Here is a 19732-nt window from a genome sequence, read left to right as displayed (position 1 = left end):
AAAAATCAGACTGTATATATAGTAGTTGGACAAGTTTACTCGATACCTCGTTAGTTGAGAGTACGGTACACACATCACAGGTATATAGGCAGAAGTACCAATTTAATTATAAAGGTAATTTGTTTTTTTAAACTTTGCCCTTTTTAAGGGGGGAAAATCATGCAATGACTTCTCTCGCCTCGAGCGACGCGAGAGGGAGTGTCAGACTCTTTACGTCCGAATACTCAAACGCTACTCAATTTTAAGACGCTCTCAAAACTAGTTCTGTCCTTATCAATTCTTTATTAAATGACAGAGATAGCACGATATTTAAGTGCAACTTAAATTTGAGTAGCATTTCAGTATTCGGGCGTTACTGACTAAAAACCACCCCGTTCCTACTCCTGCTTTTCGAACCGGAGCCCCGGTAAAGTCGAGGGTCGAGGCATCAGCCCTAATGGGGCTCATCTGTGATGGTCTGAAGGCTCATACATGCCTAGCGAGTTACCGGGTTGATTAGAAATTATAAGCCCAGGATTCCTCACGATGTTTTCCTTCACCGTTTGTCAGTGGTGTCTAAATAATCTTAGAAAGAACGTATAACTTGGAAAAAGTCACATTGATACGAAAAAGCTTCACAGACGGACAGACTGACAGACTTTTGTTTATTATTTCTTTCTTTGTTGACGTTTCAAAAGTACTTAACTATATGGTTTAATTGGAATAAATGATTTGACTTTGACTTTTGACCTTGACTTTGACTTTTAGGTTAGGTTGCCATAAAAAAATTAAGATTATATATATATTTTTTTTTCTTTATTTTAGTTTTAACTTAGTTTTTATTCCTTTTTTTAGGTATTTTTAAGTTGTAAATAATGTGCAGATATATTTTTTGATTCTAAATGAGACTTCTGAAACGATAACTTTGACCCGATTTGAAATATTAAAGTGCATGAAACTGTAAAATGATTTGCTGCTGAAAAAACCTGAAAAGAGTTTGCGTCGTAGCTTTCAGTAGAAGTCGGTGAAAGGTTCATGAATTTTAAAAGGGTCACAGGTTCGATTTAATAATGTTTAGAAGTACCTTGAGTGGTGATATTAACCGACTTCAAAAAAGGAGGAGGTACTGATGTATATGTTATTTTTTATTCGCCGATTAAGCTTCTATTTCTCACCTATCAGTAGGTGGGTAACCTATCAGTACTTATAATGGTTATTTTTTGCTTTTTAGTTTATACCTTTTGTTTGTTTTTAGTTTTTGGTTTTTTGAAGTAGGTTATTTCATATTGAGTGATCGGGTTTACCAAGTTTTTTTTTGGATTTTTGGTTTAATTAATGATTGGGCCTTTTTTTATATTTTTGTAAAATAGAGCAACTAGAGGACTGACAGATAAACTGAAAAGAGCCTTATACTATTGATCTCACTCAAATAAATGATTTTACATTTTGACGACTGCATGCTTGGCGCGATGGCTAGAGGATCGGCTGCCGCGTAACGTGTAGCGGGACCGATTCCCGCATGAAGCAACTCTTTGTGTGATCCACAAATTGTTGTTCCGGGTCTGTGTGTCATGTGCATGTGAACTTGTATGTTTGTAAACGCACACACGACACAGGAGACAGTCCTAATGTGGGGGCAACATCTTTTTTATAATAATAAAAAAACTTTTTCTTACTTAATACCATACCTTGAACGAGGTACTGTTATAAAAAAATGGAGATAACCTAATCATAAACCAGTTTTAAGTGACAACTTCAAGAAAAATAACTTAAAATATAGCTTAATTAAGCAAAGAAGCGAATATTTATTACCTACCATTATTTAGCGTCGACGTTGTAGAAAATCATATTTTTGATATAAGTTTTTAAATTGACATGGTCACTAACACTATCATTAGAACTTGAGACGGGATATTTACCATGTTTATTTATGTATATGAGTTTCCGATTTTTCTGTACTGTTGCAAGCGCCATGGTCACGGATGAACGGTTTCAAGTTCTAATGATATTTTTGATACATTATAATCTTACCATACATACATACATATCGTCACGCCTTTAATCCCCGAAGGGGTAGGCAGAGGTGCACATTATGGCACGTAATGCCACTGTGTACACCCACTTTTCACAATTTATGTTGTAAGTCCCATGTAATAGGAGGTGAGCCTATTGCCATATACTGGGCACATTTCCAGACTCCGTGCTACCACTGAGAAATTTTCGAAAAACCGAAAAAAGCCCAGTAATAATTCGCCCGACCCGGGAATCGAACCCGAGACCCCTTACCCGGCAGTCGCACTTGCAACCACTCGGCCAACGAGGCAGTCTATATAATATAATCTTACCCTTTTTCATTAATTGACTTCAACAAAAGGAGGTTTTCAGGTTATCTTTTTTTTTTGATACAGTTCGTATCCGTAGCTGCGGACTGCCGCTCCGGCTCGAAAAGCAGGAGTAGGAACGGGGTGGTTTTAAGTCAGTAAGAGTCTGACACTCCCTCTCGCCTCGCCCATAGTATTTTTCAGTGATAGGAAAAGGTTTTAGGGATATTACTTGACTTATTTTAATTAAGTGTGGGAGAGCCATGCTTCGGCACGAATGAGCCGGCTCGACTGGAGTGATACCACGGCCTCAAAGAAAACCGACGTGAAACAACGCTTGCGTTGTGTTTCGTTGTGTGAGTGAGGTTACCGGAGGCCCAATTCCCCCCTTCCCAATCTTCCCAATCCCAGATTCCCGAACAATAACTCTAAAATTCCTAATCCCCAAAAACACGGCAACGCACTTATAACGCCTCTACTGTTTCAAGTGTCCATGGGCGGCGGCGATTGCTTACCATCAGGTGATACGTCTGCCCGTTTACCGGCGTGTTTCATAAAAAATAAAATAAAATAAAGGAGGCAAAGTAATCTGAAGACCTGAATTTGCGACGCCTGAAATAGACTGTTAAGCTGTACATACTATTGAAATTAAGACCTGTTATACCTAAATATGCAAATAAATATTTTGAGTTTTGAGTTTTAAGATGGTGCTGAAAACCGCATCAAAATCGGTTAAGGCAAATGCACACAAACATACATACATACAAGTCAAACTGAGAACCTCCTCTTTATGAAGTCAGTTAAAAAGTATACCAAAGTAAGGTTTAACACCAGTTTCCGACCATAGAGTAACCTCTTTTGAAAACCTCAGTCAGTAAATTCAAGCAACATCATAAAACGTACACAAAAAGGAACTCTTTGCAAAAGAAATAAAATACCTTTTCATAAACTGCCTTCAAATAACCTGACCCAGTTTCAGTAGTTATGAAATACAGGTTTTTTGAAAAGCGTGCAATTTTGTTTAACCTGTATTACTGTTTTGACGGCTGAGGATACTCTACTCTTTCCGTGGGTGTCTTATACCCGTTAGGGGTGCTTTTCAACCAGAGATGTGCTATGCTACGTTGCTGTGGATGCGTTTGGCTTCCACCAATCATATTCATTGGTACACATTGATGCACCTCTGCCTATCCCTTCGGGGACAAAAGGGGTTAAAAAAATAAATTGTTTTTTTTTTGAGGTGGGGAAATCATCCAGTGCCTTCTCCCGTCCTGGGCGAGGCGAGGGAGTGTCAGAGTAAAAGTCTGACACTCCCTCTCGAAAAATAAATAGAGTTACAAGTGACAGTGGTAGCGGTGTCAGCAAAAAACGAACGAGAAAGAGGGTAGACCGATTTGTCTGCTCATAAACATCCACCCGCATATACTCCAGTTCATCTGTGATCATGGCGCTTGCAACAGTGCCGAAATATCGGAAACTCATAGACATACATAAACATGGTAAATATCCCGTTTTAAGTTCCAATTCTAGAGTCTTACTGACTAAAAACCATCCGTTCCTACTCCTGCTTGTCGAGCCGGAGCCACGGTAGCCCGCTAGGTAATACGCAGCTCCGGGAGAAAAAGCACTCTAAGAATCGCTAATCGCTATCGCGTATCACCATGACATCTCCCTAAACCGCGATGGAAGTCACTTCACTGAAAACTGTAAATTATAATGAGCGTTTAATTAAAATGTTTCACCAACTGACGCCGAAAGGGCCTGAAACGTATTTTCAGTAAAACATAAACATATACATATAAAGTACTTATTTATAACTTCTGAAAATTTTATAAAAGTGTGAGCGGGATGGCGATATGAAAATTGGTGTGAAAAAAGAGATAGCTATAGTTTTGTTAGTTCTTTTTAAATGATTAATGATTTCTGTCTATAGTCTATATAAAATAGTTCTTAAGTTAATCTTCATTACATCAACAGCCTATAAGTGGCCACTACTGACCAAAAGCCTCTTCTCACACGGAGAAGGTTTGAGCATTAATCACCACGCTTGCTCAATGCGGGTTGGCGATTTCAAAACTGCCTTGTTGGTCGAGTGGTCGCTAGTGCGACTGCCGGACTCAACAAGTTTCGGGTTCGATTCCCGGGTTGGGCAAAGAATTACTAGGCTATTTTTCGGTTTTTCGAAAATGTCTCAATAGTAGCACGGAGTCTGGAATTGTGTCCAGTATATGGCAATAGGCTCACCCCCTATTACATGGGATTTATAACACAAATTGTGAAAAGTGGGTGTACAATGTACCTTGTATAGCGGCATTACGTGCCGTAATGTGCACCTCTGCCTACCATCGGGGATAAAGGGCGTGATATAGTCATTGGCCTTTGTTTCAACACAATGAATATAATTTTAGGAATAATATTGTAACAATTTGAAAACGGGTTCCATGACAAATGGATCGAAGTTTGGAATTACCAATTACCAATAGTTGCGTATTGTTTTATTGTTTGAAACAAGTTTGATATAATTTATTGGTTATGAATTATTTATGTTAAACAATGTAGTTTGTCCTAATTGTGCGTGGCTTGTAATTGGCACAAAGCAGTGGTTGCCAAACGTAATCCGTCTGCTCGTTTGCGTAACGTCAACATCACGCCTTTTATCCCCGAAGGGGTAGGTAGAGGTGCACATTACGGCACGTAATGCCGCTATACAATGTACACACACTTTTCACCATTTGTGTTATAAATCCCATGTAATAGGGGGTGAGCCTGTTGCCAAATACCGGGCACATTTTTATTGCTACATATAGCTTAGCACTAGTGGAAACGGACTCAGCTTAGCTATGTTTTTTATATAGAAATATGCGTGCTTTGGCGTATCTACTATCGATACATCGAGCTGCGCGTCTTCCTCGCACAGCTACATAGCTTAGTATCAGTGGAAACGGTCACACAGTTTCACAGCTTTTTTTTTGAGAGGGGTAAATCATCCAATGACTTTATTGACACACGGGAGTGCCAGACTCTTACTGACTAAAAACCACCCCGTTCCTACTTCTGCCCTTCGAGCTGGAGCCCAGGTAAACCCGCTAGGTAGTCCGCAGCTCCGGAACGGACTCAGCTCAGTCATGTTTTTATATGGAAAGATGCGTGCTATGGATGGCTTCTCTACTAACTATACATCGCATATTAGAGCTGCGTATCTTCTTCGCACAGCAACATAGCTTAGTGGAACGCTACGGTCACACATTTTCACAGCTTTTTTTTTTGAGGGGGGAAAGTCATCCAAAGACTTCACTGACACACGGGAGTGTCAGACTCTTACTGACCAAAAACCACCCCGTTCCTACTTCTGCCCTTCGAGCTGGAGCCCCGGTAAACCGCAGGTAGTTCGCAGCTCCGGAACAATTTCACAGCTTAGCTATTACATCTTCATAGTATAGCTACATAGCACATCCCTGGTGGAAAAGCAACCTGAAACTCTCAAATACTTCGTGAATAAAGTATAACTGAAAAGCTTTTCATGAAACTGAAAGATGTAGTTTTATATAAGTGTAATAACTTGGGAACGAAACTATTTTGTGTTGAGTAACTGTTGCTGCAGTAAGCGTTATTTCAAACAACGTTATTTTAAACTGATACTCGTTGTGGTTCGAATATAGCGCAGTTAATTTAAAAATGTAGTTTTTGGTGTTTGTATTAAACTTTTTTTTTTAATTTTTTTAAACGTTGCCCCACATTAGGATTTTCTCCTGTGTCGTGGGTGCGTTTACAAACATACAATTTCACATGCACATGACACCCAGACCCGAAACAACAATCTGTGGATCACACAAAGAGTTGTTCCGTGTGGGAATCGAACCCGCGACACGTTGCGCGGCAGCCAGTTGCCCAGCCACCGCGCTAACCGTGCAGTCACTACTAATACATACACTAAAAAAAATATATGGGACCACCCTGACATCGTACTTTTTCAAACACAAAAAGAATTTCTCAAATCGGTCTATAACTGCCGGAGATATCGATTAACATACATAAAAAAAAATACGGTCGAATTGAGAACCTCCTCCTTTTTTGAAGTCGGTTAAAAACTACACTTATACACACTATTCTTATAGTTTTACACGCTCCTATTGGTCATAGCGTGATGTTTTAAATCCTATAGCCTTCCTTCAATAAATGCGCTATCCAACATAAAAAGAATGATTCAAATCGGACCAGTAGTTCCGGAAATCAGCGCGTTCAAACAAACAAACTCTTCAGCTTTATAATATTACTATAGTATAGAAGTATAGATAAGTGTTCTCACACGGAGAAGGTTTGAGCATTAATCATCACTACATTTGCTCTATGCGGGTTGGCGATTTCAAAGTTTTATAGAAATTTACAAGCCTAGGTTTCCTCAAAATATTTTTCTTCACCGTTTGTCAGTGGTGACTGACAAACGGATCTTAGAAAGTAACTTTCTGCCTCGCACAGCAAAACTGTGGAATGAGCTGTCGTCGGCGGTATTTCCGAACCGATACGACCTTCAAACCTTCAAGAAAAGAGCGTATTCCTTTTTAAAACGCCAGCAACGCACCTGTGTCTCCTCTGGTGTTGCGGGTGTCCATGGGCGACTCGCTTACCATCAGGTGACCCATCTGTTTGTTTGATTTTCCATAAAAAAACTATTTTCTACTAGCGGCTTCGAAGCTTCAGACTAGCATGTTATCGACGACGCTTTGGGTGATAGAGTACTTTTTACCTCACAGAAACGCGGGCGAAACCCGTGGCAGAAGCAAGTTTGAAGTCAAAGTCAAAATTATTTATTTTTAGAATAGACCAGGAAGGCACTTTTGAACGTCAAAGCAAATCTATACTTACTAATATTATAAAGCTGAAGAGTTTGTTTGTTTGTTTGAACGCGCTAATCTCCGGAACTACTGGTTCGATTTCAATAATTCTTTTTGTGTTGGATAGTCCATTTATCGAGGAAGGCTATAGGCTATAAAACATCGCGCTATGACCAATAGGAGCCGAGCAGAGCGGGTGAAACCGCGCGGAAGTAGCTAGTATAATAATATTAATAACGTCTGTCTGTCGGTCAGTTCTCTAGTTGCTCTATTTGCTCGTTCCAAAGTGTAGATTCCTATGGAGAAGAACGAGCAAGAAACTCCATAGGTTACTCTTTTACAATCAGGTTCACAATACAATTCTTGGTTACATTGTTTCGATTACTTATTGAAATTATTCTACCACAATCTAGACACTACAACCAAATGTCCGTCCGAGGGACCATAAAACTGTCACCATAGTCATCAGTGCGTGAGTGATACAACTTGCGTGCCCCTGACACATTGCAAATTGATGCCGCGATACATTAGGGGGCGGGAGTAACCTTATTTTTTACTATGAAACTTTTCTCTAAGAAACACTCTTTCTGGGGAGGCACGGCTTGCCTCTGCCAAGTGGAACAAAACGCCATTCAGGCCAATTTTGCCATAACTTCAGTCACTCAGTGACAAAATTTAGACAAACTACTAGTTCAAATTTAATGAAATTTTAATATACCATGTTTATACAATGCCTGCTTAGTATCTGGATTACGTACTTTTGCTTTTTTTTTCAAAGCCCGAGTGAATAGGTTGCTTATGGACGTGCTCCATCGTAGGCCGCATCATCACTTACCATCAGGTGAGATAGCGGCCAAACATCGTCCCATCAAATGTAAAAAAAATCATCATCAGCCGAGACACGTCCACTGAGCCACATTACCAGGTTTCCTCACAATGTTTTCCATATCAGTGGTGTCTAAATAATCTTAGAAAGTAATTTTGAAAGGCCGGCAACGCACATGTGGCTCCTTTGGAGTTGATTGCTTACCATCAGGCAAAGCGTCTGCTCGTCTGCCCCCTATTCCATAAAAAAACATAAAACTCAGATGGGTACTCGCACCCTCACGCAAATCATGAATAATCATCCAATGACTTCTCCCGCCTTGGGCGAGGCGAGAGGGAGTGTCAGACTCTTACTGACTAAAAACCACCCCGTTCTTACTCCTGCTTTTCGAGCCGGAGCCCCGGTAAACCCGCTAGGTAGTCCGCAGCTATATAACATTGTCACTCAGTAAGCCTGGGAGCCTGTAAATCGGTGGAATACAGTGTGACGTCACTGGATTTATGTGATGCACACACAATGTACGCGGGGCTTCGCTCGCTGTGACTGGATGTATATATTCAGGATACATAGCAACCTTGGTTACATCACCGGTTTATTTATAAAACAGAACTCTTTAATTTTATTGTAACTTTCGTGAGACATACTAAATGAATGATTATGTTATCGGCTTACTCACGGAACTGTTTGACGAGGAACTCGACTAGTTTTAAGTCATGCTAGAGGCTCATATCCGTAACATTCCTAGACAACCTACAACATTACAACTCTTCTGTGGTCAAGGAACATGAAGCTGTTCACACAGAATTTAATACTTGATTATTTTAATTATTTATTTTGACTGCATGGTTGGTTCGGTAACTGGGCAACTGGCTGCCTTGCAACGTGTAGTGCGTTCAATTTCCGCACGGAACAACTCTATGTGTGATCCACAAATTGTTGTTTCGGGTCTGGGTGTCATGTGCGTGTGAACTTGTATGTTTGTAAACGCACACACGACTTGACACGACACGGGAGAAAATCCTAGTGTGGCGCAACGTTTTGAAAAAGAGAATTTTGTTTTGTAAATTTCAATTTTTGCCATGGGAACATGGGTGAAGCCGCTGAAAAAGTCTAGTATAACATAGTTTAGATTACTTCCACTCAACTTATTCTCGTCTAAGCGAGCGTTAGAGCCATAATAAGTCATTACTAGCCCAAAAACACTGGGCTCATTGGACCGTTAAGCCGGCTGCGGCGGACAGACGGACAAATCGCTTCCCTGGCCACTGACCGAAGTACGTATTATTAATTTAGGGAGACGCAAGAATGTACGCTTTTTGCGTAAAAAATCTTTTATTATGGTTAAAGCCGGTAAACTTGACTGCCGGTCAAGAGGACGGCAACGCACCTGTGACTCCTCTGGTGTTGCGGGTGTCCATGGGTGGCGCTGATCGCTTACCATCAGGTGACTCGTTTGCTCGTTTGCCTCCTATTCCATAAAAAAGAGGTATCGAGGGAGCAAAGTATCACTGGACCTTATTCGGTTTTTCGAAAATTTCTCATTAGTAGCACGGAGTCTGGAAATGTGCCCAGTATATGGCAATAGGCTCACCCTATTACATGGGACTTACAAAATTGTGAAATGTGGGTGTACACAGTGGCATTACGTGCCATAATGTGCACCTCTGCCTACCCCTTTGGGGAGTAAAGGCGTAACGATATGTATGTATTCTTTCGACCATGAAAAACGAAATTTCGTCCGAAATTTCGCAAATGTCGTACTACAATTCTATTTATTGTGAACTTCTGAAAATGAACGAATGAAATGAAGATAAATAAATAGGTTTTGATATGAAATTAAAAATAAAACGTTATTTCAAGTAATTCTATTAGTAAATCAATAAAACCTACGGCCGAAGATTAAACGAAACTTCGCATTCGAGAACCGGAGTAGACCTCCAGATTCGTCTGTCGTCAAGAAGCAGGTAATATTACTAGACCCAAACAAATAAACGAGGCAAGCTAATTATAACCGTTTTTACTTATGGTATAAGCCGGTAAACGAGCAGACGGATCACCTGATGGTAAGCAATCGCCGCCGCCCATGGACACTTACAAACATTAGAGGCGTTACAAGTGCGTTGCCGGCCTTTTGGGGGGTAGGAATTTAAGAGTTGTTGGGGAATCAGGGATTGGGAAGATTTAACAAAACACAACAAACGTTGTTTCACGTCGGTTATCTGCTCGGCCGTGGTATCACTCCGGTCGAGCCGGCCCAGCAGTGCGGAAGCATGACTCTCCCACACTTATTATTACTTATATTTATTTCATCTTAAGATGTACAAGTTTCGTACAATTTGACTGCACGATTGACGCGGTAGCTAGGCAACCGGCTGCCGTGCATCGTGTAGCGGGTTCGATTCCCGCACGAAGCAACTCTTTCTATGATCCACAAATTGTGATTTGTGTCTTACAATTTTACATAAAAATCACAAATCATACAATATACATAAAATAAATATATGTACATATAATGTATGCTGCCACTCTGAGTGTTACCATTAGCAATAAATCGTCATGTTGACGTTATACAAAGCTGTTTTATCGCGGTGTTGCCACACGTGAAAATGTAAACGTTGCTGTAATTATACGCGTGAAACAAATCGTGTTTTATTGTTTAACCGACTTTGTGAAACAGGAGAGTTATGTGTTAATATGACTAAGGATTCTTTACACACACACAACGATAATGTTTATCCCCGAAGCGGTAGACAGAGGTGCACATTACGGCACGTAATGCCGCTATACAATGTACATACACTTTTCACCATTTGTGTTATAAGTCCCATGTAATAGGGGGTGAAGGTTTAATTACCTCGATGATAAAACAAAGGTGTATGAAAAAACATGAGGTACTCAAGATGCTTTTCTACCAGAGATGTGCTACGTAGCTATGCTACGAAGATGTAATAGCTAAGCTGTGAAACTATGTGACCGTTTCCACTGATACTAAGCTATTTAGCTGTGTGAGGAAGATGCGCAGCTCGAGTATGCGATGTATCGATAGTAGGGAAGCCATCCATAGCACGCATTCATAGCACACATCCATAGCACATATCTCGATGTGTTAAGTGCTCGGGTAAAAAAAATTTCAATAGTGGTACGGAGTCTGGAATTGGCTCCAGTATATGGCAACAGACTCACCCCTATTACATGGGACTTATAACACAAAAAGTGTGTGTACATTGTATAGTGGCATTAGGTGCCGCAATGTGCACATCTGCCTACCCTTACAGGGACGATGAAAAAGAGTATTTTATGGTCCCATAAACTAAACGTGTACGACATTTCAGCCCAATCGGTTGAAGTCGCCACTTAAAGGCTATTAATACCGATGACGTAAAGACTCACGTTTATTATTTATTATTATTATTTATTTATTAATAAAGGTTTACCAACAGCTTCTGTATACATAATAATAAGTGTTAGTAAATACATATTAGTTTTGGACTTATACAGTCGCCAATTATAGGTTAACCAGCATTTAATATTAAGTGTGATAACTTAAAACTAAGAGAAATATGAATAATTTTTGAAATATACTACTTTAAATTACAATAACAAAATAAAAAAAAACTTAATACAATGAACAATAAGGAAAAATTAGATATAACAAGATGAGATTAATTAGCTAACATTAACATTAAAAGTTTAATTTAGTATAATTACTAATACAGTAAAATTTTATTGTGAACTAAGTTGTGAGCTGCGACCTCCGGGATTCAAGGACCTGGGCCTTAAAAACCTTCATGGAGTCATAATATACGTTTAAAAAACATAACCCTCCTTCTGGCGCAGTCGGGTAAAAAGAACTGCTTTAAGTCTACTAATCGATGCAGACAAAGCCGCGGGCAGAAGCTAGTATCTACAACATAACTAGTATATTGCTACCGAGGGGTCAAATCATTAATCTTAGTCTGCTACCAGCTTTTTAGAAATCGTATAAGCAAAACAAAAAGCTTCTAATACTTAATGTTTTCTAACGTTGCCACACACTAGGATTTTCTCCTGTATCGTGTGTGCGTTTACAAACATACAAGTTTACATACACATGACACACAGACCCGAAACAACAAGACAATTGGCGAAGCGTCACCGCTTCATGGTAGATATCCCACCCACTCGCACGAAGCGCTTCGCTTCAAGCTTCCTTGTGCGAACTGCTAGGGAGTGGAACTCCTTGCCGGAGTCTGTGTTTCCTGATGGGTATAACCTGGGTGTCTTCAAAGCCCGAGTGAATAGGTTGCTTATGGACAGACGTGCTCCATCGTAGGCCGCATCATCACTTACCATCAGGCGAGATAGCGGCCAAACGTCGACCCATTAAATGTAAAAAAAATAAGGATCACACAACGAACCACCAAACTATATAACTTCATTAAAACCGTTTGACATAAAAAAGTATGTATGACTTGTTTAATACATTCACCCGAGCGCCGCCGGGTCGGTCTACTAGTACTACTATATTATAACTAGCATATTGCCCGGCCGAGGGGTCGAACCATTAATCTTAGTCGCGCCGGCCTAATGCCGTTATTGTGTATTGAGTAACTCCATTGTTTTAGGGAACACTTAGTTAGGGGACGTCATAGTAGGGAGTTATTGTATAGCCATTATTAATTACAAGCGATTTCACCCGCTCTGCTTACCTCCTTGTGATCGTAGCGTGATGTTATACCGTATGGAGAAACCTCTTATGCATATCGTCACGCCTTTTATCCCCGAAGGGGTAGGCAGAGGTGCATATTTTGGCACGTAATGCCGCTATACAAGGTGTGTAAACTTGAAGTAAACCGTGATTTTTAAGTTAATTTAGTATGTCTCACGATAGTTATTATAAATATCGAGCCAGTAGATCCAGAGATTAGTACGTTCAAAAAAACTTTATAAATTAACTAGCGACCCGCCCCAACTTCGCATGGGTACAATGGTGATGTATTACGCATGTATTATACATATAAACCTTCCTCTTGAATCACTCTACCTATTAAAACAACCGCATCAAAATCCGCTGCGTAGTTTTAAAGATTTAAGCGTACAAAGGGACATAGGGACAGAGAAAGCTACTTTGTTTTATACTATGTAGTGAAGTATGGATAAATCTCTGGTTAAATCTTACTTACACAAGTTTGGAGTTAATCTGTAAATTCGATCCAAAGTTTAATGTATTTAAGGTATAAACTTGTACGGTATAACTGCAAAGAAAACCGCAGCCTTAGCCGAACGCGGTCTTACTCTGAAATAACTTAGTATACGTACATACAAACGTCACGCCTTTTATCCTCGAAGAGGTAGGCAGAGGTGCACATTACGGCACGTAATGCCGTTATACAATGTACACACACTTTTCACCTTTTGTGTTATAAGTCCCATGTAATAGGGGGTGAGCCTATTGCCATGTACTGGACACTATTCCAGACTCCGTATTACTACTGAGAAATTTTCGAAAAACCGTAAAATAACTAACACCTCAGACCACCACAGATGGGGCCCAGTAGGGCTGATGCCTAATCCGGAGCTGCGGACTACCTAGCGGGTTTACCGGGCCCTAGCTCGAAAAACAGGAGTAGGAACAGAGTAGTTTTTAGTCAGTAAGAGTCTGACACTCCCTCTCACCTCGCCTCGTCTAAGACGGGAGAAATCATTGGATATTTTTACCCATTATCATAATATTTTTATAAACAACTTTTTATACGGGGCCACGCTATGGCACGCTACGCGACTAATTTTTGGCCCTTTCGTACTTCTTTTACCTTATCAGTACAGTAACGCCATCTATCCACGATGTTCAAACTAAATGCATACAATAAAAGCGTTCACCTCAGTCGCTTAATTCACTTCCCGAACAAAAGATGGCGTTCTGTTACAGTTCTGGAAACTTCGTATAGGTGGCGCTGTTACCAAAACTCGTAGGTTATTGTTTTCAATTGTTTCAAATATGAAGATTTAATGTTAAGGAAAATAGAAATGTGTTGTTTTTAATTAAGAACACGACATTGTGTTTGTAACTTGGGGCGTTAACAAGGAAATAATGTCATTTAACACAAAATCATTAGTGAAATGAATGCAATAGTCGTTTATTTCTTCATTTCCGTGTTTTTTCAGTACAATGTCTACATAATGTAAACATAGAACGTGTCAAAGAATTGAAGTCTTTGTATCTACTGGTACTTGTTGCGATAAATTTTAATTATGTTATTGGGCAAAATGCAAGCCCATATTGAGTTTAGAATACTAGTAAACCTAATCCCAAAAATGTACTACTTAAAGACGAAAACCAAAATACTGTCGACCATCGATAAATTCAAACTTCTCTATAAATCAAAATTTAATACAAGGTCCCTAGAAAAACTTTTTATATTTCAAACCTCCAGTTTCGAACGAGAGTCAAACAATCTTAATTTACAACGACTTGCTTATTTTTCTGTATCCGAAAGGGTCTACGTTATATTCTTCTCATAATGCAAGCCCGTTTAGGTTACCACCTAAGGCCCGAATACTGAAATGCTACTCAATTTTAAGTTGTACTTAAATATCGTGCTATCTCTGTCATTTTATAAAGAAATGATAGGGACAGAACTACATTTGAGAGCTTCTCAAAATTGAGTAGCGTTTGAGTATTCGGGCATAAGTGCCGATAATATTTGACATACTACGAGCGAACACTACAGATAGGTACATAATTTTCTAGGCCCTTTTAAACACCACTAAAAATCTCAGTCGATTCTTCACTAGAGCTAGAACAAGATAAACTTCTAGAAAGCCAACTAACCTGACTGCGGGTTCAACCTCCTCTTGACATACTCCATGAACTTCTCCGTGATGCCTCTCTTCTTGGATTCCTTCTCATCTTTCTCATTCTGTAACCAAAATACAGCCGTTATTGGTCTAACAATTATTGACAGAACAGTTGGTATGTTGGCTGAGCAACTGGCTGCTGCGTGACGAGTAGCGGGTTCCTTCACGGAGCAACTTTATATAAAATCATTTTTTTTTCAATTCACATTCATAGAAGATGATTGGAGACCCCCTTCTTAATCTGCCCAGTCCCCGATTACCCAACAATCCTTAAATTCGGATCAACGGACGGCGGCGATTGCTTACCATCAGGCAATACGTTTGCCGGCTTATACATCCATAAAAAAATCACACTTTGTACGAACCAAACATCAACTTAAAACCTCTTGCTCAATAGTTACCTACACTAGTCAATCAATTAGATCTCATCCATAATTTACATGATTATCTTAAAAATACCACATTTCCAATAACCTCTGCTTACCCCCTTTAACCTCCAACAAGCGTAACACTACATAATATATTTTTTTTTAAATGGGACAAGCCCACCACAACCTCCCATACCGCTGCAACTCCTGTGCACCAGGATCTACAGTAGATACAACCATGCAAACACCGGAACACTGAAGTCCAACGTCCCAGGGACATGAATGACTGTCTTGGATCCCGCAACGAAATAAATCAGAAGATGTTAGTTATTAGAGGAGAAGAAAAAGAAAACGATTGTTTCCACTTCCCTCGGTGAATTTAATGCAGGAGACAGAATGACTTAAGCCTTAAGGCACAAAAGAGACTGCACAACTGGGAGAACTACATAATATATGTATTCTAAGACACGTGCAGTAACTGACAGTAAGTGGTGCTTACCACACAGATTGTGTCGTTAAATAATAAAGAACTAGCGTCCGGAGACATCTAGCGGCCGGGGACTGAACTATTTTAGTCATTAGTATTAGAACACGAAACGGGATATTTACCATGTTTTTCTATTTCTATGAGTTTCCAATATTTCGGCACTGTTGCAAGCACCATGATCACGGATGAATTGAATCGAGTTCTAATACCTAATAGTATTAGTGACCATGTCAGTTTAAAAACTTATATTTTAGTAATTTTAGGAATGTAAATAATGGATTGATGTATGTAAAGCTAGATTTCCACAATAAGTTCAATAATATTTTACCCAATACATAAATTAAAATTGGGTTACCGAGGCTCCGGCTCGAAAAGCAGGAATAGGAACGGGGTGGTTTTAGTCAGTAAGAGTCTGACACTCCCTCTCGCCTCGCCCAAGGCGGGAGAAGTCATTGGATGATTTTCCCCCCTCAAAAAAAAACCCTCATGCATAACCTCGCTCGGACTACCACGACTCCGATTGTTTAACACAGTCACGTTTAACAAATATATTGTGACTCCTACGTGAGCACATTGGGACAAATCATTTGGCCAAGTGTGTTGGCCAAACGTTTTGGCAAACGTCCAATGTTGGACGTAGCGTGCCACCTATTATAGTTATATTCACACTATGAATCTTTTTTATGGAAACCTGCATTTGGCATTGAGTGGAATTTTAATAAAGGTGGTCATTTTTACTGCCTCGTTGGCCGAGTGGTTGCAAGTGCGACTGCCGGGCAAGGGGTCTCGGTGTCGATTCCTGGGTCGGGCGAAGTATCACTGGGCTTTTTTCGGTTTTTCGAAAATTTCTCAGTAGTAGCACGGAGTCTGGAAATGTGCCCAGTATATGGCAATAGATTCACCACCTATTTATTACATGGGACTTATAACACAAATGGTGAAAAGTGGGTATAATGTGCACCTCTGCCTTCCCCTTCGGGGATAAAAGGCGTGACGTTGCAAACCAATAAAAGTATATAAATGCAATTGCAGCTATGTATCAAGTGGCGTGCGTTTTATAGCCGAGATCAACGAGTCGGGCGGCATAGCTTCGTGGACTTATAGCCTATTGGCTGAATGGCTGACTGTAATTGCCTGAAGATAGCCTTTGAATTATTGTATCGATAGCTCGATGGTTGGGAGTCAAGAGGTGACTTCATTTAAACCACATATTTATTACTAGATATTTCCGCGTGGTTTCACCCGCTCTGCTCGGCTCCTATTGGTCATAGCGCGATGTTTTATAGCCTATAGCCTTCCTCGATAAATGGACTATCCAACACAAAAAGATTTATTCAAATCGGACCAGTAGTTCCGGAGATTAGCGCGTTTAAACAAACAAACTCTTCAGCTTTATAATATTAGTATAGATAGTATAGATCATCTTGGCTGACGATATACGAAATATGAGCGAAATAGACCCAGTAGTGTGCATTATTCGCTTTGAGCTAATTTGAACACTCTTTACAAATACGGCATTATAACAGCCGCGCCGCATGTCCGTAACATTCCTAGACAACCTACAACATTACAGCTCTTCTGTGGTCAAGGAACATGGAGCTGTTCACACAGAATTTTTTTTTTTTTATGGGTCATGCCGGTAATCGAGCAGACGTATTACCTGATGGTAAGCAATCGCCGCCGCCCATGGACACTTGAAACATTAGAGGCTTTACAAATGCGTTACCGGCTTTTTGGGAGTTAGGAATTTAAGGGTTGTTGTTCGGGAATGGGGATGGGGAAGATTGGGAAGGGGGGAATTGGGCCTCCGGTAACCTCACTCACACAACGAAACACAACGCAAGCGTTGTTTCACGTCGGTTTTCTGTAAGGCCGTGGTATTACTCCGGTCGAGCCGGCCCATTCGTGCCGAAGCATGGCTCTCCCACACTTAATTTAATACTTGATTAATTTCATTATTTATTTTGTTTGAATTATTTTTATTGTTTTATTTTCTGTTTTCGTTGGAATATTTACAATGATAAATACTACTTGTACTCGTCCACAGAAGCATAATACAACTAAAGGGGGGAGATTGGGGAGGTGTATAATTGGTCCTCCGGTAACCTCACTTACACAACGAAACACACTTAAACGCTGCTACGTCGTTTGCTACGCCGTAGCATTCAATAGCTACGCCGTAGCATGCAAACAACTGCGCCGTAGCATGCAAATAGCTAGGCCGTAGCATGCAAATAGCTACGCCGTAGCATTCAATAGCTACGCCGTAGCATGCAAATAACTACGCCGTAGCATGCAATGGGCTTCTACTAAGCCCAAGAATGTCAATTACATTTTATAAATTTACATTAACAGTAGGCTCACAGCATAGTAGTAAGTACAGTATTACATGGGACTTATAACACAAATGGTGAAAAGTGGGTGTACATTGTATAGCGGCATTACATGCCGTAATGAGCACTTCTGTCTACCCCGTCGGGGATAAAAAGCGTGACGTTGTAAATTAACAATAAATTGTTTAATCAACTTGGGAATCGAACCCTAACCTTTACATAATCATTAGAAGTAAATCACAATAATCTCAATACAACTATCTTATGCGGAACATAGACAAGCCAAGACCAATAAATATAGATTATGGTCAGGCATAGACAATGCTGTTTAATCCATCCCTAATTTATGGTTCCAATAGATGGTATCTATTATGGTTGTATTGTAACATTACGACTGCGTGATTTAAAGCGGCTTGTTAGAATCCTATCAGACTGTCTAATATTATTAATGTGAAAGTTTGTTTGTTTGGATGTTTGTCCGTCAATATAATGGTGATATATTATGCACGTATTATACATATAAACCTTCCTCTTGAATCACTCTATCTATTAAAAAAACTGTATCAAAATCCGTTGCGTAGTTTTAAAGATTTAAGCGTACAAAGGGACATAGGGACAGAGAAAGCGACTTTGTTTTATACTATGTAGTGATTTAAAAGTTTATGTGACTGTTTGTATGAAATAACATATAGGATATTGCCTCGTCAGTCGAGTGATCGCAAGTAAAAATGCTGAGCATGAGGTTTCGGGTTCGATTCCCTGGTCGGGCTAAGTATTATTGGGGTTTATCTGTTTTGGTCTGGAATTGTGTCCAGTATATGGCAATAGATACCACCCCCTATTACATGGGACTTATAACATAACTCAGCTGTTAGCAGCGAGGCGCCCGCGTTATAGGAAGACTAGTAACTAGGTAGGTGTTTTGTTGTTTTGTTATTGTGATAAAAATAAAACTAATGAGTATACAATAAAAGTTTCTTCGGGAAAGTTGTTTGTAATCATGAGTACAATCACGTGTTTAAATATCGTTCACTAATTACCAGTCACCCTGTATACATATACATATGTACCTATGTATTATACTATACATAGAAGTACCAGCACAATTTCGCACACCGGGAAATCTTTCTTGCTTTGAAGTTCAAAAGTGCCTTCCTGGTCTATTTGAAATAAATGTTTTTGACTTTGACTTTGACTTCGAACCTGAAACTTAATCCGAACAATATACAACAAGTATTCCTGAACAATGAAACAACTTGAGATAATACTGTAACTGTAACTGAAACTTTCATAAACTTAGCCAACTTTCAGATAACTTCACTCTTGGGAACAGCGGGGAGGTAAGCAGATATGTCGAGAATTATTTTAAAATAAATACAGAATTAAGCCACGGTGACGTCAGAGTAAAAATCCACGTGTCACCACCTCTACTCTTCCCGCCGGGTATCACATACCCGACTAGGGAACTATAGTGACGTCTGAGTAAAATCAACGTTATACCACTTCTACTATTCCAGCCGGGTGTCATATACCCGACTAGGAAACTACAGTGACGTTAAATTAAAATACATAACTAATTTGTCACCCCCGTACTCTTCCTGCGGGTGGCATATACCCGACTAAGAAACTACATATTAGACAGAAACCGTGCAGCAGCGCTCTCTGATAAACCTGAACCTTTTACACTGCGATCTCCAACCCGCCTGCCTGCGGAGATTATGGCAAACCCTCTTATGTAGAGGAGGCTCG

The 19732-nt window shown here is 39.9% G+C and overlaps 2 protein-coding genes across 2 annotated transcripts in view; one reads left to right on the top strand and one right to left on the bottom strand.

Moving 5' to 3' along the window:
• LOC118281129 (M-phase inducer phosphatase) overlaps positions 1–19732 on the top strand; it is a 219828-nt gene that overhangs the window by 146883 nt on the left and 53213 nt on the right. The gene's annotated exons all lie outside the window — the stretch shown is intronic.
• LOC118281259 (Kv channel-interacting protein 4-like) overlaps positions 1–19732 on the bottom strand; it is a 108288-nt gene that overhangs the window by 85189 nt on the left and 3367 nt on the right. The window contains exon 2 of the mRNA XM_035601846.2: positions 14770–14857. Within this exon, the coding sequence (XP_035457739.2) occupies positions 14770–14857 (88 nt within the window). The remainder of the gene's footprint in view (positions 1–14769; positions 14858–19732) is intronic.

The sequence above is a fragment of the Spodoptera frugiperda genome, chromosome 19 (genome assembly GCF_023101765.2).
Source record: "Spodoptera frugiperda isolate SF20-4 chromosome 19, AGI-APGP_CSIRO_Sfru_2.0, whole genome shotgun sequence".
Classification (NCBI taxonomy): Eukaryota; Metazoa; Arthropoda; class Insecta; order Lepidoptera; family Noctuidae; genus Spodoptera; species Spodoptera frugiperda.
Note: the sequence above shows the minus strand (reverse complement) of the source record. Positions and strands in the feature narration are given on the sequence as shown.